Source organism: Fusarium coffeatum (genome assembly GCF_003316985.1).
Source record: "Fusarium coffeatum strain FIESC_28 chromosome Unknown BRIP53273_contig_142, whole genome shotgun sequence".
Lineage (NCBI taxonomy): Eukaryota > Fungi > Ascomycota > Sordariomycetes > Hypocreales > Nectriaceae > Fusarium > Fusarium coffeatum.
This window is the reverse complement of record NW_022157935.1, coordinates 307,256-329,724: the sequence shown is the minus strand read 5'-3', so window position 1 is coordinate 329,724 and position 22,469 is coordinate 307,256. Positions and strand designations below refer to the sequence as shown.

The 22,469-nt window shown below is 48.4% G+C and overlaps 6 protein-coding genes across 6 annotated transcripts; 2 read left to right on the top strand and 4 right to left on the bottom strand.

The window, feature by feature from the left end:
• Positions 1 to 392: 392 nt before the first annotated feature.
• FIESC28_06638 (uncharacterized protein) lies at positions 393 to 1,952 on the bottom strand (the record flags this gene model as incomplete). The annotated part of the gene is made up of 1 exon (XM_031160781.1): positions 393 to 1,952. The coding sequence occupies one exon, from the start codon at positions 1,950 to 1,952 to the stop codon at positions 393 to 395; it is 1,560 nt and encodes a 519-aa protein (XP_031015159.1).
• Positions 1,953 to 3,120: 1,168 nt separating this feature from the next.
• Positions 3,121 to 4,069, bottom strand: FIESC28_06637 (uncharacterized protein; the record flags this gene model as incomplete). Its single annotated transcript, XM_031160780.1, has 3 exons — positions 3,121 to 3,214; positions 3,267 to 3,662; positions 3,711 to 4,069. The coding sequence occupies 3 exons, from the start codon at positions 4,067 to 4,069 to the stop codon at positions 3,121 to 3,123; spliced, it is 849 nt and encodes a 282-aa protein (XP_031015158.1).
• A 4,813-nt stretch (positions 4,070 to 8,882) lies between these two features.
• Positions 8,883 to 10,301, bottom strand: FIESC28_06636 (uncharacterized protein; the record flags this gene model as incomplete). The annotated part of the gene is made up of 1 exon (XM_031160779.1): positions 8,883 to 10,301. One exon carries the CDS (start codon positions 10,299 to 10,301, stop codon positions 8,883 to 8,885), a length of 1,419 nt encoding a protein of 472 aa, XP_031015157.1.
• A 984-nt stretch (positions 10,302 to 11,285) lies between these two features.
• FIESC28_06635 (uncharacterized protein) lies at positions 11,286 to 15,950 on the top strand (the record flags this gene model as incomplete). The annotated part of the gene is made up of 4 exons (XM_031160778.1): positions 11,286 to 12,645; positions 13,498 to 13,557; positions 13,609 to 13,843; positions 13,892 to 15,950. 4 exons carry the CDS (start codon positions 11,286 to 11,288, stop codon positions 15,948 to 15,950), a joined length of 3,714 nt encoding a protein of 1,237 aa, XP_031015156.1.
• Positions 15,951 to 16,129: 179 nt separating this feature from the next.
• On the bottom strand, positions 16,130 to 17,272 carry FIESC28_06634 (uncharacterized protein; the record flags this gene model as incomplete). The annotated part of the gene is made up of 1 exon (XM_031160777.1): positions 16,130 to 17,272. One exon carries the CDS (start codon positions 17,270 to 17,272, stop codon positions 16,130 to 16,132), a length of 1,143 nt encoding a protein of 380 aa, XP_031015155.1.
• Positions 17,273 to 19,255: 1,983 nt separating this feature from the next.
• FIESC28_06633 (uncharacterized protein) lies at positions 19,256 to 21,469 on the top strand (the record flags this gene model as incomplete). The annotated part of the gene is made up of 1 exon (XM_031160776.1): positions 19,256 to 21,469. The coding sequence occupies one exon, from the start codon at positions 19,256 to 19,258 to the stop codon at positions 21,467 to 21,469; it is 2,214 nt and encodes a 737-aa protein (XP_031015154.1).
• Positions 21,470 to 22,469: the final 1,000 nt, after the last annotated feature.

The window sequence follows — 22,469 nt, the reverse complement described above, 5'->3', positions numbered from 1 at the left end:
GGAACGTTGGTTATTGGTTCCGCGCCGTTTCCCTTGTAAGTGATATCCAATAACATAGTGTCTTGGACTGACCTTTTGCAACAACAGCAATCGTCTTTAACATGGCCGACAAGAGGAAGAGTGATGATAGCCTCGAAAGAGAGCTAGCATATGAAGATGTTACAGTCCAGGCAGGCGAAAGCAGCAAGGCCAGGAGGAGAAAGCGCCAGAATTAGATATCTAGGCAGACACTCCATTCGGTTGATGGACATCAACTGCACAACGGCAATTTGAAAGGTTTTCTGAGTCCCTTCGAGCACATAATGTTGGTATAATAGATACTTATGTAGTGTTCAACTACCAAGTCTAATCAGCGCACCTCACATTCTGTGAGTTAAGACACAACTAAATCTCTACGACGAACCAACAATCTCAGCACCAGCAGTCCGTCCATAAACAACACACTCCAAAAGCGAAGATCCTCCTAATCGATTATCTCCATGAATGCCACCCGTAATCTCTCCAGCAGCAAATAGTCCAGCAATAGGAACAAGCTTATCCCCGCTCTTCTTCAATACACGGGCCTTCTCATCGATAGCAACACCTCCCATAGTAAAGTGCGTAATAGGCGTCACCCGACCGATATAAATCTCTTCGTCTCGGTTCGCCTCGCCAGGTTTAAGTGTCCATCTTCCTCGCTGCGTGCGGCCGAACTCATCTGCTGATCCATCGGCTACAGCTTGGGCGTATTTATCCACAGCAGCGATTTGAGCGCTCGTAAGATCTCGGACTTTGACTTTCTTCATAAGACCTTTCCATTCGTAAAAGCTGATATGGTTGGCTGATGCTGCTGAAGCACCGGGGTCAAGAAGCAGGGTTATATCCCACTGCTTGATAACTCCATCGCCATCAGTGGCGATAGGAAGCTTCATTATAGTATCACTAACGTGCTCACGAGTATCCATCTCATTAACGAAACGAGAGCCATCTGACGAAAGAAGGATACCGCCTTCGCCGCGGAGCATCTCGGCTGCGAGGAACTTGAGCATCGTGTTGGGACTTGCTGGATCGACGAAGCCTGTTGGGTGGATTTGAACGCTGTCCATATCTAACAGTTCAGCCCCAACAGAAGTGAGAATATCATGAGATCCGGGTCTTTCGTCATTTGTTGAAGGAATTCCCTTGAGGTCGGGGCGATATCGTGCCAGTAGACCTGTTGCATCGCCAGCGAAACCACCACTGGCGAATAAGACTGAACCCTCAAGGTTGTGTTTCTGTCCTTCAAATTCATATTCGACGCCTTTGACGGCTTCACCTTCTCTTAGTAGTGCTTTGACTTCGGCCAAATTGGTGATAGAGAACTGCTTATTCTCCTTCAGTTTGTTGAGTAAAGCGATAACAATTGCCGCTCCAGGTGGTGTCTTCCCAGCGCCTCTATGCGTACGGGCAACACTATGTCCACCAAGCGGCGCAACAACACTGAGATCAACACCGATCTCATCAACAAGCCAATCAACAGCAGCAGCTGATTCACTTGTGAGTTTCGTAACAAGCCTCTCCCGATCAACAGGTGGCTGGGCAAGCTTAAACCTCTCTCCAGCTGACTTCACAGAATCACTATAAAAAGAGGTGTCGCTCTCCACACCTGCAGCGCGCTGGTACTTTGTCCCCGCACCGTTAATACCAGACGAAGCTTTGATGCTATTACCACCAGGCTTAGGCGCACGATCAAGAAGATGAACGGATGGTGCACCGCGCTGTAACGCCTCGTATGATGCTGATAGGCCAGCAAGGCCGGAGCCCACCACAACGACAGGACGAGGGGATGCCATAGTTTTTGAGAGGATTGATCTTAGAGTTGGTGAATGTATAATGTTTCCGTAGAGCATAGCAGTTAGGGCGACTGCGATACCGATGGTTGAGAGGAACAGGATTTGAGGCCGGCTCATTGTCCAGCGAAGGATGCGAGGCATTTGGGTTATTAATTGCGGGGAGTGATCACGGGCGGTATCGGCGGTATATGATCTTTATACAGTTGCCGATAGAATTGTATGAGGCGGTTGTCAGCTGTTGGCAGATGGTGGACTGTTCATGGTGGTCGTGGCTATGGCCCGATCAGGCGATTTTAAACATCATACGATGAGTGAGAATGGTGTTTCTCCGGTCTCAAAAAAGGGGTTTACGTTCTCCAAAACTATCCGTCATTAGTTCTGAGTGGTATGTAAGCTAATAATAGTCTTACAGAGTTTCGGGAACGATGATTCTAGATCTCCATCTTGCGTTTCGGACATCGGCGGTGTCACTGATCGGCCGGTCCCGGATTTTCGGGTCTGGAACGGCCCCACTTACGGCAGAGGCGGAAGAACGATGGATCACGGCCACGTGGGAAACGCTTCTCAAACGTCTACGAGAAGATCGCCTTGTTAGCAGTATTTAGTGATGGTTCTGGTTGAGATATTACGCGAATGTCAAGATGTCGCATCCTGTTTAAAGATTACTAGTAAGTGGGAAAGGCGACCTGGGTAACTCTGCGAACGGCAACAAGGAAGTCCAAGTCGAATAATCTTGAAAGTGCATACGCACTGATGGTAGATCCGTACGTAACGGTCCCCGAAGATCGTTGATCTAAGATTATCTTGTGATCTCGGTGGCTTTTCAACGTGGGGGTTCTGCACAGCATCGGCAGTGACAGATCTAACGAACTCGTGGGGGATCACGGTTCCAGAAATGTCTTGTCTGGAGAATAACGGGATTCCCATGTGCTCGTCAGGCTTACAAGGGTCTGAAATAATGCAGGTAGCTTTCATGTACAGCATCACTTGCTCCGATATTTGACGATACTACACATGACAATTGGTTAAGCTTCAAGTGTGATTTCCAATGAGTGCTCATCATTTCAATATATGTACGTCCTCCAGCATATTATATAACATCCATAATCATCAGCCTCTATACTCGCCGCCTTATCCAAGCAGCAACGGCTGTGAAACAAAAAGCCGACTATCGCCGGCTGGAACAGCGAAAATGACCTTCTAAACTCCTTCAATGCAGACGAAATGAGTTATTCGTCATATGCCTCCCATTTTTACAAGAAATCATGTCGTAACGCGTGAAATGCAAAATTATCAGACTCTATCCAGTCTAAGCCAGGTTGCTCTCAGCCTTTTGGTGGCGGTGGGCTCGGCCCTCGTCAGACCAGGGGAAGTGGATGACAGGAACTTGGAAGAAAGAGTTGCTGAAGAATGTTAGTATTTGAAACTCATATTCATTGAAGGGAAGAGACATACCTGCTGTCCTGAAGACCGGCAAGGGCATTGTACCAAGCCATAAAAGCAGCCAAGAAACCAAAGAATCCAGCTGCCTTCTGCAGAGCGATCTGAGCAGCGTGGTTACCCAGATCGTGGGCGTAGTTCTCGCAAGCGAGCAGAAGGAAGCAGATGTCGAGGAAGAAGAAGAGCGAGAAGAATGCAACGGTGGATCTGAGGGTGCAGATGAGGAGAAGAGTCGTGAAGATGAACCAGCCAGTAAGGAAGAAACCCATGACTGAGCCGGTCTCGCCCTCGTAGGGGCCATCAGCACCGAGGACGTTCCATGTAGGAGTCTGGAGGAGACCATAGGCGATCCAAAAACCTCCGTAAGATGAGAGGGCAGTGGCACCGAAGGTGTTTCCAACAGCCATTTCCCTGTTCTAGTCAGTATATGGTAAACACAAGTTTGGGCGCGAGACATACCACATGCCAGCCAAAAGCTGAACAAGACCACCATAGCCAAAAGCAACAGGAATAGCAATAGCAGGTGAGGTTTCACCGCGAGTATGCATGTTGATGCATGACAGAACAAAGGTAGTAAGAGCGAAAGCGCTCAGTCCCAGAGGCGCAGGGTTGGCGAACTTGCGGTGCTCTGTAGGCTTCCATAGACCAGGCTGAAGAGCACCACCGAAGGCGGGATGGATCTGGTGAGGGTTTGCATAGAGATGAGGATGGGCTGCTTGGTGAGCGGCGGTGGTTTGGCGCTCAAGAGTCTGGTCTGAATCGTGGTGATCGTTTGTGTACGACTTTCGAAAGTCGGGCATTTGGTTTTGTTCAGCCATTTTGATGTGTTGGACGTGATCGTCTAAGAGACCGGTCTAAGTGGTGGTGGTATAAAGTCTATAAGCGATAATGACCTCAGCTGAAGAGTAGAGATGACGAGAGAAAGAAGAAAGACAATGGGGAAGGAGATGAGATGAGATTTATAAAGCAAAAAGGGAGACTAGGGCAAAAGAAAAATTGATGAGAATATCTTATTAATGTATCGAGGAAAAAAGAGTTGGGAATGGGGGATGGGGACTGGGGACCTGGACTGGGATATGTCCCGTGGAGTGATATGGAGACTTGAGTGGAGTGACTTGAGTCTATAGTGGAGTGGAGTGCCCCGAGGGGGAGAGGAGAGGGGAGAGAGGGCGTGGGGAGAAGAAAGGTAAGGCACTGTACCCCAGTTCAAGCAAGTCTAGACTAGAGGCAACTGCACGGTTGATGCATTAGAATTGGGGGACAGACATGATAAATGATAGAATGTAATCAAAGAAACAAGACTATTTGTGACGACAATCTCTTTGTTGAGTTGTTCAATCATAAGGTGACTCAAAAGGCTCTGCGGCCCGGATTGTCCATTGTCTCCTGATAAAAGACATCTCCGGTATAAAACAAGAAATACAAACAGATGGCCATCAATCTGAACAATCTAATTGGTACTCAAACAAAAAGACCCTCACAAGCAGAACAAACAAATCCGGAGAACATCAAAACCCGCGGGGAAACAAGACAACTTGATGTGGGGAGAGCTTCCAACTTGATGATCTACTAGAAATGCAACACGCACGGTCGACTCGGCCATTGACTTCCAGAGAACAGCAGACGTGAGTTGCATGCAGGTTGGTGCTGGGGTGATCCCTTTATTCTGCGGAGAAGGTAGAAGGGTGTTTGCATAGAGATCAAAAAGGATTCGGGAATTAATGTCGGCAGAGATCAAATAGTTTGGATGAAGATTAATGGGGTTGAGAGGCAAGTGTTCAGGTGGAATTTGATGATCATTTGTTGAAGATCGTGGATACTTGTTCCAGTTCCAAGAATCTGGGACAACTGAATGTCAATCATTCTTTGATAGTAGATCTTTTAGAGGGTCCCATTACAAGATGCGAATTAGTAAAAGAAGAATAATCTGTCTGATGCTGTTTGTCCATGACTCCATCAACATAGAAACTGCACTTCAAAGACTGGCGATAGCATCTCTACTACTTCAACACTAGACGGAGAATTCTCTCCGCATATATGACATGTACCTAAGTCTCATCTCAATCTCATTGAAACAACCCCACGATATCTTTAGACCAGCTTAGCAGAATAGGTAGTCCTCAAGCCTTGATGCTCAAAATTCAGGGCGATCCAACGTGGAGAGACCACGCGGAATTATCGCCTAGCGCTGATGATCTGTGCCTACAAACTTGCGTAACCGTCATTATTTACAGTGATTAAGAAACTTGAAGGGCACGTGGTTTCTTCCGCTACAAAATTTAGTTGCAAGCCATGATGCAAAGCGCGGCGGCAGGGGCAGAAGCAAATGGTGGTTGCTAACTAATACTCTCCGACGGCTACGGCCGAAATACTACCCAAGAGAAAAAACATGAGAGTGAAAAGAGGCTGTGAGGGACAAATTGGAGAAAACATAAGCAGGGGTGTATTTAACAATGGGTGAAGAGTTGTGCTGTGCCACCCCCCAATGACAGCATCATCAAAAATCTCCCCCAGCTTCAGATCTTGACTTGTATGCAGAAATTAAGATAAGAAACAGATTAAGAAACCTGGAGAGAATTTAAACTTGAATTAAACAATTCTGGGGGACATGCCAGATTCTGGGGTTTAATCCGATTCTATCCGATTGTTCTTTTTCGACTCTTGTCTCAAGCATGAAAGATGGACGATGACCGAAGGGTTGAAGTGGGACTTGACATATCGTCACGACCCAGTTTATATGTATATGTACAGTACATAATTACGCCGACGTATCCGTACAGGAGATTTACAGTTGATCTTGACTGAGGATGAGTGAGTTAAGATGATCGCTACATCACGGTGACGAAGACTAGAGACCCTTGGTTGACAGCGTTCCGTTATGACATTGGCCAAGGCTGACTTCTCCAAATTGTTCAAAAGGTAGGGTTCTCCTCATGATTTGGAGAAGTCTTGGATGAACAGCGGGAATAACAATAATAGTCAGTCCGACTTGAGCCCCAACAGTGAAAAGGTCAGTTGACTTGACTAAAAGTGTATAAGAACACGAGAGTAAAAAGGGCCGTTTACTGCATGTCTGGTTAATTAAAACAACAGTCCAAGCTCCCTTCAATTTACCCTCGGTTCCCAGTCGGCTACAAGACGGGTACTGTCCATCGAATGACAGAGTCTCAACTGAAAAGAGCCTCCTGGCCGCTAAGCAGGGGTACTGATAGTGTTCGGCATTCCAGGGCTTGGCGGTAAGCGGCTCTTTTCAGAGACTCGGTCGGTCAGAGATTTTTCTTTTCTTTTGTGTGAAGCTGAGTCGAGATGTGCTGATTATGGTTCTGTTGAGTATCATTCTGACTCAGTATTCGTATGCGCCTCTTGCTTCGTCGGTCAGACAAAGACAGACAGACCTTCGAGAACAATCTCATCCAATTATCGGGGATCTGCCGTTCATGTTTTAGTGGCTCCTGTCTTAGCTTCAGGAACTGAAGTCACTTTTTACTGATGACGCCACTGCTTGATTCTCACTGAATTCAACTGAACAGAAAAGAAATACTCTGTTCTCATCTCCTAACTGGTCTTCGATATCGACAACCAACTTCATCTGTAGCCGTCATCGCTTTATTCAGTACGCATTCAGCTTATCATGGCAATGCAGACATAGAGCAGAGTCGCAGCAAAATTTGCCCCATCATCATAACCTGACAAGGTCCCACTGTTCAATCCTTGAATCGTATGAGCCATGCCCCATCAGTGGCGAGACTTGTATTCCGCAGGCGGAAATACCACGCATTCGATTCACTCAGTTTTTGTTTTTGTTTCCTTTTTGCTGACTGCGGATCCGAAGTTACAGTGAAAGTGTCTGTGAATATATGAAGCAACGGACAGGAAGAGAGAGAGACAACCTACATAGAAAGACTTGCTACTCCCGCCTCATTCTAATGAAGCTATTCTCCGATCACGGACAACCTCATCATTCTCAAACCGAACGGATAAAAGCACAGGCCCACTGTCTTTGACCTGAAGAGCTAAGTTTGTTCAGGATCAGATCTGCTCTTTCACGTCGGCAGCAAAGTTGCCGTTCAGCCTCTACAGTACAACCCACTGCGCATATCGGATTTCAACATCCGTGTCCAATACGAGCGTTGCATGCAGTTCGACGCTATTTGTAGTAACCCACTGTTTCTGTTGTTTTCCCCTGATTTGCAGCAGAGGGTAGGGTAGTGCTTGTATAACACGATATCCTCGGTTGGATAAAAACCTTTTGTAATCAATGGAGAATAATTGAAAGTTTTTTACTTCCTTTTTAGGTAACTTCCTTTTCTCCGTGCGGTATTTGTGGTGTTGTTGAGTTGGTCTTTTCAGAATTATGTGTCAAGACTTCGCGAACTTTGACATTGAGCATTGCGAACACTCTGCGAGCAGAACATAACCTCGGTCCTCGTTCTTCCCCTGAATACGCGCATTACATTTCGTACAGCGCTGGTTGGGTCTCATGTTGACAAAAAGTCCCCCTTGCCTAAGCGACATCAAGGTCTCCAGTATCCGGATGGACCGGCATCGAGCACGCTCAACCGATGCGAGTTGTGAACTTTTGCAAAGTCCCTGATTCGAACTCCCGAGTACGTCGAGCTAGTGGTACTGTAGTATGGTTGATGCTACTGTATCCCATCTTCGAAGGCTTGGGTTGAGAGCAGCGTCTTTCATGTTGGCCAAGGGAGGCAAGTTTAACCATGAACCACGGATGGGGGCTCTTATAATTGCTATTAACTTGCGGAGGCGGCTCCGCTTGAGCTGAGGCCTTGATGTCCTATGGAAGATCACAGCATGTTTACAGCCATGCTCGTCAGGTCAGCAACTTGAGTGTCACTGATAGCTATAACGAGACCTGTTGACGATGGGATGTTGAATGGTAAAGGGGACTTGAAGGCTACTCGAAAGAAGGCTGCTCTGTGCTTTGTTCTATCGTGAGTACTCTGCAGTTCACTTGAGCAATGTTGTGTTCTGTCGTAGTAGAACAATCTGCTAGCCTACGCTCTAATCCTCGCAACACACTCCCATAGTCTCATACGTCCAGAAAACCATCTGGTCTGGAGCCTTAGAATGGCATCGGTTCCGCAATCATGCCACTTGATCTAAGATCCAACGCTGATCTTCACATCCGCAAGCACAGACATGTCCATGAGTCCATCCCCACGGGGGAAAGCACCCCAGAATGCTTCCAGAGCACGGTTTTGTTAAATCTGAGATCTTATCTCTTGCCACTTGCCGTCATATCCGAGTCCCACTCCTGAGTGTGTTCATCCTGGAAGCATGTTGCGACTTGTCACCACAACATTGGAGCGAAAACTATTAGACGACAGGTATGTTGGTGCTCAACATTGATCCCCGTAGAGGTCTGTATTGTCTAGGTATCATTGTGTTGGGAATTGTTACATAGTGTATAACCACATTGAGAGAGTTAATTAATTGGAAAGGGAACATAGTGGTGACGAAAAGGTGGTACACCTAATATTGGTCAGTTTCATTCTTTCTACTTACCTGTTTGACATTACCAGCATGTCACTAACAAACCGCCTAGAAGATCTACTTCTCGACATGGTCATGTACTTCTATCCGATGCATCATCATCATCAACCATTGTGATCATGAACCAAGTGGCCAAGTGGCAGGGTTCCAGAATTTATCATCATCATGAATAAACAGACAGCCCCAGCTCCAGCGAAGCTCACTATCACCAGTCATCTCGATGTCATCCGAAGCGCGCTCTTCGGTGTCCGCCTTCCAGAAGGTCAACATAGCAGCGATCTTGACAAACTCAAGAGCATACTGGAAGGGAAGACTGAGCAGTAGGCACAGGAGGGTAACAACGATGTTAAAATCGCTTCCATCGCTACGATGCATGCGGATAGCCACGAATAGACCTACCATAGCTTGGAGGACTAACACTGCACCATGAACAGCGAGCCATCCATATAGAACGTCGTCGTGGAGGAGATCATAGTTGAACGCCATGATCACACTGAGGATATCCGCGAGGAGAACGAAGGAGAAGATGTTTGGCCACCAGGTCATGAAAGCTGCGGCAGGATAGATGACATGTCTTCTGCGAATCAGCAGCCAGTGGGAGGTAATAGCCATGTCCCAGCACGTTCTCCAGTTGTTTCGCGTTTCCCGGAGGAACTCGCTGAGGAAATGACCAACAGTGTTCACCTCAACAGAAACAGTTGCTTCGGGGCTGTCCTGGAAGTAGACATACTTGTTACCACCAAGGAAAAAGCGGTTCAAGAAAAAATGCTCGTCACCCTTGAGAACACCCGATCGCCCAAAGAACCACTTCTCGTGCTCAAATTCCTTCTTGAATCTATCATTCTTCAGATAGTGAGTTCGAACAAGGGTAGCACCGCCGCCAAACAGAGCAGAGCCATCGAAGCTATTAACAGCCCGGTTGTCCTCGGCTTGGACACTGTAATAGAAGGAGAAGAGGTGGGCCTTGACTTTTTCCCAGATGCAGTTCGAAGGTTGTAGATGCGCTCGCTTGGGGACAGTAACAGCCGCGACTTCAGGGTCATCGAATGAACAACAAGCGGACATGAGGAAGCGGTCAGGCCAGTAGGTTCCCTGCTCGGTAATGACTGTCAGAGAATGAACACTGGGCTGGATATGTTTCAAGGCGTGAGCGATCTGGCGACGTTTGTTAGTTCTGTTCACAGCACCGACGTTGATCTGAGTATATCCAAACTTCTCTCGTAGGGGAGCGACTTGTGCCTCGACTCTATCGAAAGCCTCTCGGCCGACAAGAACGACATAGAGCTGCTGGGGGCGGTTGACCAGGATACTCTCGATAGTTGGCAACAGGTTGTCATTCTCGTGGTCCACCACGGGGAGAACGACTGCGATTTTGATCAGGTCGACGGTCTCTGGGTATTGAGTTCGAGGGGTCGAACAGTATCTCGCACGACCGACGTGATACAGGCCCAGCCAAAAGTATCGGATAGAGTAGATGACGATGAGGACGATAGCCAAGGCGGAAGCGCCTTCCTTGGACAAGAATGAGTTAAACATGGTGTAAACTCGGAGTTGAATGGTAGGTAACAACAAAAAGCTTTCAAGAATTGTGGTAAGTAAACAAACTCTCTGTGAGCTTTCTGGGAAAGGATGGATGATACAGAACGAAAAGAAAATCACACAGAGACCGGAGAGCTACGGGTTTATATGCTAGTTGAGATCCTATGCGAATTTGAGCTACGACAAAGGCATAGTCTTGTCAGCAATTGAACACTCAGACAATAGTGTTGGACGACAAGCTTGTTCTAATGACAGACTAAATGACATAGAACATATGCTGTACCATAGAAATTGTATCGTAGGAACATGCTCAATTGGATAGGGATAGATAGCAGTCTTGAAACAAGTGAAGCATCGTGATGTGATTCCACCCTATAACAGATAACAATGCAGAAGTAGCACCCTTGATCATCTCATGCCTCGGTACTTTCGATATGTCATCAATTGCTACTGCATTGACTGCCGATCTTTAATTGACTTTACTAAACTACCCCGCGAATAAGTCGGTCGGGATACAGTAGAATAGGCGGATGAGGGAGCGGGTAATAGCCGATCTGATCGGCCGAGATTTTGAATTGGATGGAAGCTTGATGTCTTTCCCCCGCTTTATCCCCAGACCGAGATGAGATCTTACTATTCACCCAAAAAGGAAGCAGAAAGGAGACGAGATCTGAGCCGAGAAGTTGTAAGACAAAATAACCAATCATCACAGAGCCGAGGAAACGGGCTTGGGACTCGAGACAAAGACTTGATGATAGGTCATTCATCATTAATAATGGCTTAAGCCCCCCCGCGTGCTGTGGCTTTTTCTGCGCCGTCATCCGAAAGACTGTAACTAAAGATGCATCAAAACTGGGTCCGTTCTATCTCCGGGCGCCATTTCCGGCTCTCCATATCCTCTAAGCCGGGGTAATAAGAAAGACTTGGGTCCCTTTTTTTTTCTCCTCTCCTCTCCTCCTCTTTTTCCAATTGTTCATCAAAATGGCTGATCCTGAAGAGAAAAAGGCGGATCAAACTCCAAACCAGGAGACGGCAGCGAGGAGGAGTCAGGATTCTACCACCACCGAAGAAGGCGATGTCATCACTCCTGCGCACCAGATCCAACAGACGTCAACCTCGGAAAAGCATGATGGCGATATGTTCCCTCCTCAAAACGATGCTCCTCCTCCACCGCCCAATGGAGGTTATGGATGGGTATGTTGCGCCTGTGTCGCTATCATCAACGCTCATACATGGGGTCTCAATTCGAGTTACGGAGTCTTTCTCGCGCATTATATCCAGAACGACACATTCCCCGGTGCGACATCTCTTCATTACGCCTTTGTTGGGTCCCTGAGTATTGCTTGTGCTATGCTGATATCGCCCGTTGCTACGCTCTGTGTTCGCGAGTTCGGCACGAAACCGACTCTTTTCTTTGGCATTATTCTCGAGACTGCTAGTCTGATATGTGCTAGCTTTGCCTCCAAGATTTACCAGCTGTTCCTGACTCAGGGTGTTTTGTTCGGTCTTGGAATGGGGTTCCTGTTTGTTCCAAGTGTTGGTATTGTACCTCAATGGTTTACTACTCGTCGATCTCTGGCAAATGGTATCTCGGCTGCTGGGTCAGGCCTCGGTGGTCTTCTTTACTCCTTGGCAGCGGGAGCAATCATCCGAAATATCAGTCTTCAATGGGCATACAGAATCCTCGGTATACTCGTCTTCGTCGTCAACATCATCTGCACCATCCTTGTCAAAGACCGCAACAAGATCATTGGCTCACGACAAGTTCCTTTCGACCTCGGCCTCTTCAAACGTCCCGAATTTGTCCTGCTTCTTGGCTACGGTTGGTTCAGTATGCTGGGCTATGTCGTCCTTATCTTCAGTCTTGCCAACTACGCCAACTTTATCGGTCTCGATGCATCGCAAGCAGCTATGGTCAGCGCCATTTTTAACCTGGGACAGGGCGTTGGCCGTCCTTTTATCGGATACTTCAGTGACCGAACCGGGCGCATCAACATGGCCTGCGGGACTACTTGGCTAGCAGCAATTCTTGTCTTTGCAATTTGGATCAACGCAAAGTCATATGGCCTGTTGCTCTTCTTCACTATCATCGGAGGTGGCATGGCTGGAACATATTGGGCAACAGTCGCACCGGTTACAGTCGAAGTCGTCGGTCTTGCTGATGTCCCTGCGGCACTCAACTTGACATGGCTTGTTATCAGCTTGCCCTGTACCTTCAGCACACCCATCGCACTACAAATCGTCGCAGGAACAGGAAAGTACATCGGAGCTCAAGTTTTCGTCGGCTTCATGTACGTTGCTGGAGGTCTATGTCTATTTATCCTTCGTGGATGGAAGATCGGTGAGCTTGCTGAGATATCTCGGGCTACGAATCATGATCCCGATGAGATTACTAGGGTCAGATCTCAAGCTAGTGGAGCTATTAGCATTAAAAGCAGAAGGGTTGGAAGGAAGAGGATGTTGGCTGAATGCTATAAACCTGGGCAAGTCTAGGTGGCTTGCCGGTGATATCAAGCAAAGACTTTACACCACTTGTATTTAAAAGCAAATGTATATACGACCTGGTCAAAACTTCGGCGTTTAGTATATAAGCATACGGTAGTAGTCAACATGCAGCATTGTTCATTTACATGCATACATAATGTTATGGAATATAATCCTCACTTGTATTGGTTTGACATTACCCAACAGTGTATCTCATGGAAAGTCACAGGTAGTTCTCTTGTCATTCGATTTACATGCGAACACACGTAACAGCTCCAATGCGTATTTGAACATGCTGTTTGACATCGATATGAAAAGCATCTTGGTGCTCCCGTGCCTAAGCTTCTTCGAGGACGCTTCCCTGTTCACTTATACGAGAATAAATATGAGGCCAATAAATATTGAGCACTTGTACAAAGAAAAGTCCTTTCGTGAACAGTCTTTGTTCTCATTGAAGTATATGAATTACACCAGGGTAGGCACGTGATCAGGCGTCGCGCCTGCCTGCTTCAACGCGTCCGTCGCCCCGCAAGATTCGCGATCTTAACCTCACGTCATAATCCTACTTCGCCAAAAACTTCTATGGGATCGTGAGCGACGTCGCGTCGCACTTGGCGCAAGGAGATGTGGATCTTGGAGAATTCCGAGGCCTTTGACGGTGAGAGAACAGCTCTTTCAACTTTGGGCAACCCAATCTAATGATCCATAGGCCGAAGACTGTGGTTGCGACCAGGGAAAACATATCTCTTTGGGCGAACAGCAGCAGAACGTAAGGAACACAGTCCTTTAGAATATGGCCTCGAACTAATATGTGGAACAGCTGGCCAATTGGCTATATCGCACAACACCATCTCGCGCAAGCATCTAACAATCACAGTCAGCCCTGTCGAACCAGGCCAGGCGCATAACCCCTCGAGTCGCTCCACGCTTACGATCGAAGACCTGGCGACGAAAATAGGCACCGTAGTCAACGGAGAAAAGATCAAGGGCAACAAAAAAGTGGTCGAGGGAGATAAGGCCGAGTTTACCATGGGTAAATGCCCAAACAAGTTTTGGTAACCCGTTCCATCCGAGCTTGGTGTTGCTTCGCTTACGATCTGCAGTATCACATGGGAACCAGTCATCTTCGCATTCTCTTTTACCAGCAAAGAACTTCAAACAGACCCCCTGGCGACACTTCGAGAACGATTCGAGCAGCTCGATATCAAAATCGTACACGAATATGTCAACTCCACCACGCATGTCGTTTCAAAGAAGCGAAACACTGCCAAAGGATTGCAAGCTTTAATAATTGGGAAACACATAGTGACTGAAAGTTTTATCGATGCCGTGGTGGAAGCTGGTACTTTGCCAGAAGGAGCCCAAGCCACTGAGCTAAGTCCTTTGGAGCAAGACTTCAATAAAAACTGGCCCGACGCTCTGCAGCATTTGCCCCCGAGAGGTGGTGAGCCTGTACAACATCCAGACTCGACATATGCTCCGGACCCAGGACGAAAAGACATTTTTGAAGGATACACCTTTATTTTCTACGACTCAGTGCAGTACAACAACTTGTTAGCACCCATTACGAATGGCGGGGGCAAGGCATTGTTACGAGAAGTTACACCTCATGAAACTCAAGTGGATGAGTTTGTGCAATATGTCAAGGGCGTCGCTGGAGAGAAAGGCCTTGGAGCTTTCGATGATGGCAGCGAGGGCAAAGGGGTTGTGGTTGTACGCTTTGTGCCCTCCAAGGGAACAACCGTCGACTGGTATGTTGAGTTCTTCAGAACGGTGTCTGTGAGACTGGACCATCGCCCTATTGAACAAAGCGAGTTCTTAGAGGCAATACTCATAAAGGACGCGAGTATCCTTCGACGGCCTCTGGAGGTGGAGTCTTCACATAACACCCAAGAGCAGAATCATAATCAGCAAGAAGCTGAAGTATCAGGGGGCTCACAAAATCTGAATACGCAAGCTCAGACATCAATGTCAGCCGAAGAGACACAGACCGCGCCTCGACGAGGGCGAACTAGGAGGCCCATCAAGAGACGATTCGCAGGCTTCGATGATGAACCTGAGATTGATATGGATGATATTCCGCCTGCCCCAGCACCTGAGCCCCAGCCTGCGACTCAGCAGCCTGCCACACAGATGCAAGCGGAAGAAGGGGGATTGTTTGTTTCACAAGAACCTGACATTCTACCCGAGCCTCAACCATCTAGCAATACTCGCTCGTCGCAAAGGAAAAGGCGGCACTCGCCATTGCCTGAAGATGACCTCATGGATGGCATGACGACTGCAGCAGAAAGGTTCAAGCGTCAGCGAATCGAGAGAGGCGAAGATATGGACGAGCCACCTCAACAGATGGAGACACAAAAAGCAGAGCCTGTTCCAGAACCAAAGAAGAAGATTAAGAAAGAATTCGATATTCTGGCAATAGCCGCTCAGAACAGAGAACAAGAAGAAGCTCGTGCTCGAGCAGAAAAGGAAGACCTGGCGAATCTACCTGACGATGTCGATCTTTCCGAAATCCGCAGACTCAACATAGTAGAAGAGATAGAAGTGCGACAGCCGAGTAATGGCCGAACCCGGGAACAAGATATCCGCGATGGTAGATGGAATCCTAAATGGAACGGCATGAAGAACTTCAAGAAGTTTAGACAGAGAGGCGAGGAGACAGGACGACAGCCAGCAAGGACTATCGTGCCCCTGACGCAAGTCAAGACAAAGGAGTTTGGCGTTGGCGACGACTACTGGCTCGAAGATGAGGAAACATCCCGCGGAAAGAGCAATCCAAACCTACCATCGACCAGAGAGACACAGCCTACGGCTCCAACTGAGACTCCTGTTTCTATCCCCACGCGCCCTCAAAAGCGAACAGTTGCTACTGTTCTGTCTGACAGTAGTGACGAAGAAAATAGTCGAGCTACACAGCGATCATCAGCACCAGCGACACGAACACGAGGGGCACAAGCTACAGCGTCGCAGTCGCAATCCCAAGCCAACACAAAAAGTCAGGCAACCCGGTCCACCACCAGCCAAGGTAGCAAACGAGCTGCAGCAGAGCCTGCTGCTGGACAGCAGCCTGCAAAACGGGCACGACCAACGAGAATGGCTGTTGAAATCGCCGATAGTGACAGTGATGATGAGCTCAAGTTTCGATTCGGAAAGAGACGGTAGAGACCGGTCTCTATGGGGTATCTTTCTAGCTAGTTGTACATATATATCTATCTGTTCCGGTAGGAGCTTCTATGGCGTAAAGATGGCGGTCTAATACATTCAATAACTCATACTCCCGCATCAAGGATGATCTAGTCGTTGCATTTCTGTGTATGGAGTTGGCTCTCAACACGAACAGCCTAATCCATCTGATCCATCTGACTCTGGGCACCTTCGGATTCCTCGACAAGGAGTCCCACCAGACAAGCAGATAGCATAGTCTCGTAGTTAACCCAAGGATGAACCTCACCAAAGAGTTTGGTACCATCACGCCCAGCAGCGCGCATCAGCTCGGGAACTCCACCGGGGTGAAAGTCAGCATAGGGTGTGACATTGTACACCTTGCCGTTGAGCGCCATCCAGGCATCCTTACCCTTGCGACCCGTCATGCGCTTCAGCATAGAGGGAGTGACGCGCAGATACGGTGTTGAGGGCTCGACTCCACGAAGATCGGCATTAGGTCCTGAGATGCGAGCCCAGTCAAGAGGAGAGTGTCCTGGGGTAAGAAGGACCTTGCGACTCGGCTTGTTGGGCTTAGAAGAGTGTGTCGGCGGCGGCGCAAGACCACCAGATGATGGAGGACCTCGGTTTGGGACAGGACCACGAGCTCGTTGCGGCGAGTTGACAGCGGGGAACTGGGATAGTGTAGGCAGGCGACCGGATGGAGGGTTTGCGGTGGAAGTCGGAGGAGGAAGACGTCCCGGAGCGGGAGGCGGAGGCATCATAGAGGACTGGTTCGCATTAGGAAGGCCGAGAGCGGGAGCGGGACCCGGCGCTGTGGGGTCTCTGCGCGGAGCGGGGTGGGAACTAGGCGCAATAGGAGCATTATCAAGGCTGAAACTTGGGACGGTGATAGATGGAGGGTTGGATGCGACAGCCTTGGGAGTTGTCTGTTCCTCTGGTTCGGCGATGGTCGGTGGTGGGGGCGCAACCTTTGGCAGGGGAGGCGGCGGCATAGACAAAGCATCGCTTTTCGCAGGCTTCGACGAAGACGTGGTACTGGTCGCTGTAGTGGTAGCCTTTCCTTGATCGCTGTCTTGAGTGGTACGGTTATCGGCCGGACGAGCCCGGAGTCGAGGGCCCGGTTCCACCTCGTGATCCGACACCATGATACGGGGTCCGGGATCAGAATCACCCTCAGCCTCATCCTTAGCTGCAACAGCGGGACGTCCATCGCCTCTCCAGCGCAAAAGAACCTGTAGCGGCTCTGGCATCCATGATGGCGGGCGAACCATGACCCAAACGACCGAAGCGACGATGAGCGATATGCCAATGTAACCCATGACGACACTCTCTTAAAAGAGAGATAGATAGAGAATGAAACAAAGTAAGGATGAAATGAGTTTCTTCCCCAGGTGACTTGTCGATTGGCGAGAGAGTGGGTTGTGGAATGGTTATTGCAGAATCATCGAGCCACTTTGCGATGCGCCTCCAATGTTTGTAATTATTAAACTTGTCAGCGGACAAAGGAAAAAGAAAGGTGGATGCAAAAAGTCCAGACTTTCTGACAAGCTGAAAGTCCGAAACAAAGCTGGAGCCTTGCAACGGCATGGCGTTGATTGGCTGAGGAGCTTGGATTCTAGGGTCCTTTAGTGCCCCTCAGGTACGAATCCCCGGGAATATTTAGCGGAGTCTCTCACCATCACGAGCTGTCTGCCTGTATCAACAGGAGACATGGAAGTCTTCTAATGGTACCTTTTTCTTCAGCACAATATCTGTGAGTTCAGAAAGAGCACCAGATAGGCTCGGCAAAGAGCTTTGCATAACTTCAGTCATGTTCGGAATCTCAAATATCTGTAACGCCTCCCGAGTCTAAAAAAAGACAGCCGAAATATGGTATCCATGTGAATAGCACGGGTATCAGATAGATGGGGAAAGCTAGAATAATTCCAGAACTCCAATTATACACTTTTGCTAACATGTGCAACAGCCTCTTCTGTGAATGTCAAAGAGTAACGAACGCCCACTTCTTGATATCTTTTAACTCAAGCATGACAGCGATGTTAACGTTAATAACCCGGTTCCCTCAGAGTCATGCCACCAAACCTGCGATCGACAGCCGTAGAGCTAGCATAAGTATTTGGCAGGGGCCAGGGCCTTCGGGGGACGAGATGAGGACCTCACGAGCAGGGGTCATTCCATGATCAATGTTCTCGGTTGACATGAGAATGTAATAAGAGTGGGTTATGAGAAAGGGGAATTGAATAACTATTGTCCCGAGGTAGTTCTACAGTTATGATCAAGTTTATAGGGAATCTGTATTTGTGAAAGATAAACAATTGAATCTTGTGCAGCTAACCTATCATGGCATATGCAGACCGCCAGGTATGTTTCGTGACGATAAGAACCAGTCAAAGTCCTCAATTGAAGCACATATGAGACGTGTATCAATAGCATGACATACAGATGTAACCCGGTATACAATCATGAATGCAAAGTATATGAAAATAATATTCAGAAATCGGTAAGCATGATCGGATTCATGAAGAGAGCAATGGGAACAGGAAAGCTGAGCAAGGATGGTCCCATCCTATCCTGACCTTGCCCATGGCTGAGATGAATGACCACAATCCCTTCATCCCGCTAGTTTCTCGTCAAGGCATCTATGGAGCAATATCCCTAGCATCTCCGTCCTTTTTGCCGTATTGTGACTCTTCTCTCCCTTCTTTTCCTTTTACTCCTCTTGCGTTCGCCTCATTGACATTACTCCTCCAATTATATACATACCTATCAAACCTCCACTGTGACAATCTCTGTTTCTACCGCGGCTCCTCGTTAGCGGTGAACAACGTCTTTATTTCTATACGCTCGCTGCACAGAAACAGGATCCTCTCACCTGCATGCAGCACAAGACAGAAAAGAAAAACGTCCCCCGCTTTGTTCCTCGGACAGGAAAGCCACCAGACTTCATTTATCCAACAATCGACTGACCCCACCGCCTCTTGTCTTGCCTTGTCTCTGATTTCTCGACCTCCAGCTGTTTGTTTACTTTTTTGACGTGGTCGCCTCGACACTGGAGCTGGAACTCTAATTAGCCAGAGACCACTAGTGCTCTAGTGATCATCAGCGCTGCAACATAGGCGCTCCAGGCCATCGCCCAGCACAATTTACTGAAGGTCCCCTTAACCTGATTCGCTACGGTTTCGCCTGGTAGCCAATGAGAGTTCACCGCTCTGTCCCGCTACCAGTCATCTCAGCCTGAGCCAGCCCGCCCAGAAGTTCGAGGCGCTCGCTCCGACTTGTACCCAACTCGTGGACCGGACAGGATGCGCACTCTAAACACCATCAACTCGTCATCCTCTCGTCCTACATCTCCGGGTCTTACAGCCTCTCAGCCTCATACTCGACGTCCTCTTACTCCATCGACAAACGAAAAACTAGTCACTTCTTCTAAACCACTCCCAAAGACAAGATCCCAGGCCCCTGCCGGAAAGACCCAGGCTCAGGCACAAGCTCAGGCTCAGGCTCGTCCTCGATTCTCCTCGGCTGGCAACACTCGCACGTCGCCATCCCTTGGCTTCCACGATCCGAGCCAACAACATGTTCTTTCAGTAACCGCTACAATCACCTCGACCCGCTCAACCTCGTCGAGTTCCGCACCTCCTACCGCCAAAATGGCCCCTAGCGAATCGAGACACCGCCCCCCGCAACTCAGCGCCGCTGCTGCAAAGTCGGTCGGACGAACGCCCTTGACTCCCAAGATTGCTTCGGCAGCCAAGGGTCCTACGTTAGGTGCACCTCCTCTAGTTCGAAGATCGACCCAAGGACTGTCCGCAGGCACATCTCATCGAGACGAAAGTGCTGTGACTCCTCGAACCGGCAGTCGACAAAGCCGTCACAATAGCAATACTACTACTCCCAATGGGACCCCAAGTTTAGACCAAGAGGGCTGGAACCCTCGAAACTCCTGGAATTCAACAGGGAGGCAATCTCTGTCTCGATCTGAATCTCGAGCTGAATCTCCTGCTGATCCAGATGCCAAATTCTTTCGTGCTAGCGATAAACCACCTTCATCACAACCTTCCGGCGGCCGTCCTTCGCTAGGCTCCCAAAAATCGAACAACTTCTTCCATGCCAGTAAAGCCACTTCGGAATTTAAAAAGGCCACCAGTCCTGCTACTGCGCCGCATATTCCAGCATCCAATGCCGCGCCCGAGCCTTCAGCTTCAAAGTTCTTTTATGCAAATGGCACTGATCTTGAGTTAAAACCTACATCAGCCAACGCATCCAGCACGAGACTTCAGTCCAAACGTCCAAGTACCAGCAGCTCAACAAATGAGCACTCGATCAGCTCGCAAAACTCGAGACCACACTCTCCTATCAAGATTGCTCAGCCAAATCCCTCTATTCTTAAGAACCCGGGCGCAACTGGACTCAGTGGCAGACCGCAAGTAGCGTCACCGCCCCAGATAGCTTCTCCACCGCCATTAGCTCCCCCGGCATCTATAACCGCAAAGAGACGGGTCAGCATCGAGTCGGCCCCTAGAAATAGAGGCCATGCGAGAGCTGGTAGTGTTCCGAACTTTGATCACTCTAATTCGCCTAGGCTGCCCATGTCGCCGGGCCGAAGGCAGCATGAATTCTCGCCTCCCGGAAGCCCTGGTGGGATACAGCCAGCTTTCACTATGGCATCGATTCTCCAAATGGCCGAGGATCTCAGTGATGAAGAGGAAGAGGAGGAAGCAAAGGACACCCAAGACGAGGGATCTCAGCCCGACCTTCAAAGCCCTACCAAGTCCAGCCATGGTGAGCCTGTGAACGATCTGGTAGCTAATGCTCGAAGGGAACGAAAGGTGCAAGACTTGGAAATCACCAATGCCTCTCTCGAAGCTATAAATCGCACGCTAGAAAGGCAAATGCGGAAGCAGCAGGCCGAGATTCGCCGGTTCAGACGACTATCCAGGTCAGGTCGGCTTTCTGCCGTTGCTTCAGCTGCCTCTAGCCGAGTTACCTCTGCAGCATTGACGGATGCCCCTATCAGTCTTTCCGATCTTAGCGAGGAGGACGACTCAGCACCTCCTTCTGAAGACGAAGAAGAGGACTCGCTTGACGAGTCTGACCTGTCAACTGATTCGATTTCAGCTCCCGAGGCTCTCGATCCCAGTGACGAGAAAGCTATGGAGAAGGCTATGGCGCGACGGAAAAAGGACGAGGATCGCCTCCAGCTCGACTTGTCTAAACATCGCGATATTCTCGTCGATAGTCAAAAGATCAATCAGAGCATCAAGCGATGCCTCAACTGGACTGAGATTCTTATCAAGGAAGGCCAGAAGGCTTTGGAATACAAGGTCCGTGTCACAGACGTTGAGTTTGGTGGCCAGATATTGCCTCCTCTGAATGATGACGACGATGAAGATCTGTCCGAGGTTGACGATTTTGGAACCGATCCTGGCAGTCCAGTAGATGAACCTCCTCTGCCTTGGGAAAAGAGCTCCCAGGATCGTGATAGTGGCATCGAATTGCAGCCAGACAGCAATTAGTGTCGCTCCACACCACTTTGACATTTATAATTAGCCTCAATACCCATCACAGCATTTTAAGATTGGCATTTCGAATCTACAAAACATCGGAATTTTCTTTTTCTCTTCTTTCGACTATACACACCAGCCAAGCCTCAGGGCACCACAACAAACAACACCATCTCAAGATCAACGAAGTCAATGGAATGAGAACATGCATGCATAATAGGCGTTGAGCAAGCAAGCGATCGTTTTTGTTTTTCCTTTGTTTCTTTCAACCGCGATTTGCTTGCCAGCGACTCCATGACTATGCACCATCAATTCCACCTTTCAAATCGATCTTATGCGCCTGTCTTCTCCCACGAGAAGCCCCACAACAAAACAACAATCGGCCTGGACAACATTATACACATACACCCTTCAGAGAATCGGGTACTTTTTTGAATTTTTCATTTGTCGCAGAGATTTGTGCTTCAATTGTTTTTGTTTTTGAATACATACTATGTATAACAGATACCCCGGAGGAAGTTTTCACGCCAGAACCGGCGAGTCTGAGATGGAATCATTGGAGGAATTACAGAGACGAGAGCCTGTTATGAGGATCGCTTGTGCGCCTCGTGATAGTGTCTTCTCATGTACTGGAAAAGAGGGAATTGAGAAATCAAGTAGTCAGAATAGGAAATGGTCATAGAATTTTAGGAGATGGCTCCAATCTTCAACTCAACCTTAAGCTCTTCATCACATCACACATTGACTTTATATACACATGCGGTGTACCTCTTTGATGATTGATCATTCACATTGATGTTGACCTTGCCGACATGCTCTATCGCAAGTAATGAGTCATCGCCTACCTACATCCATGTTTCCTTCTACATGTAGAATGAGAAGAATTATTATATTCGTTATGGGCTCATCAAGAAGAAGGCTCAAAGTGGCTGTAAGATCATATTAACAAAGGGGGAATAGCGTTATGAAAATTGTATCTAAACCAGTGCCAGTTGTCCTCATCTATACCTAT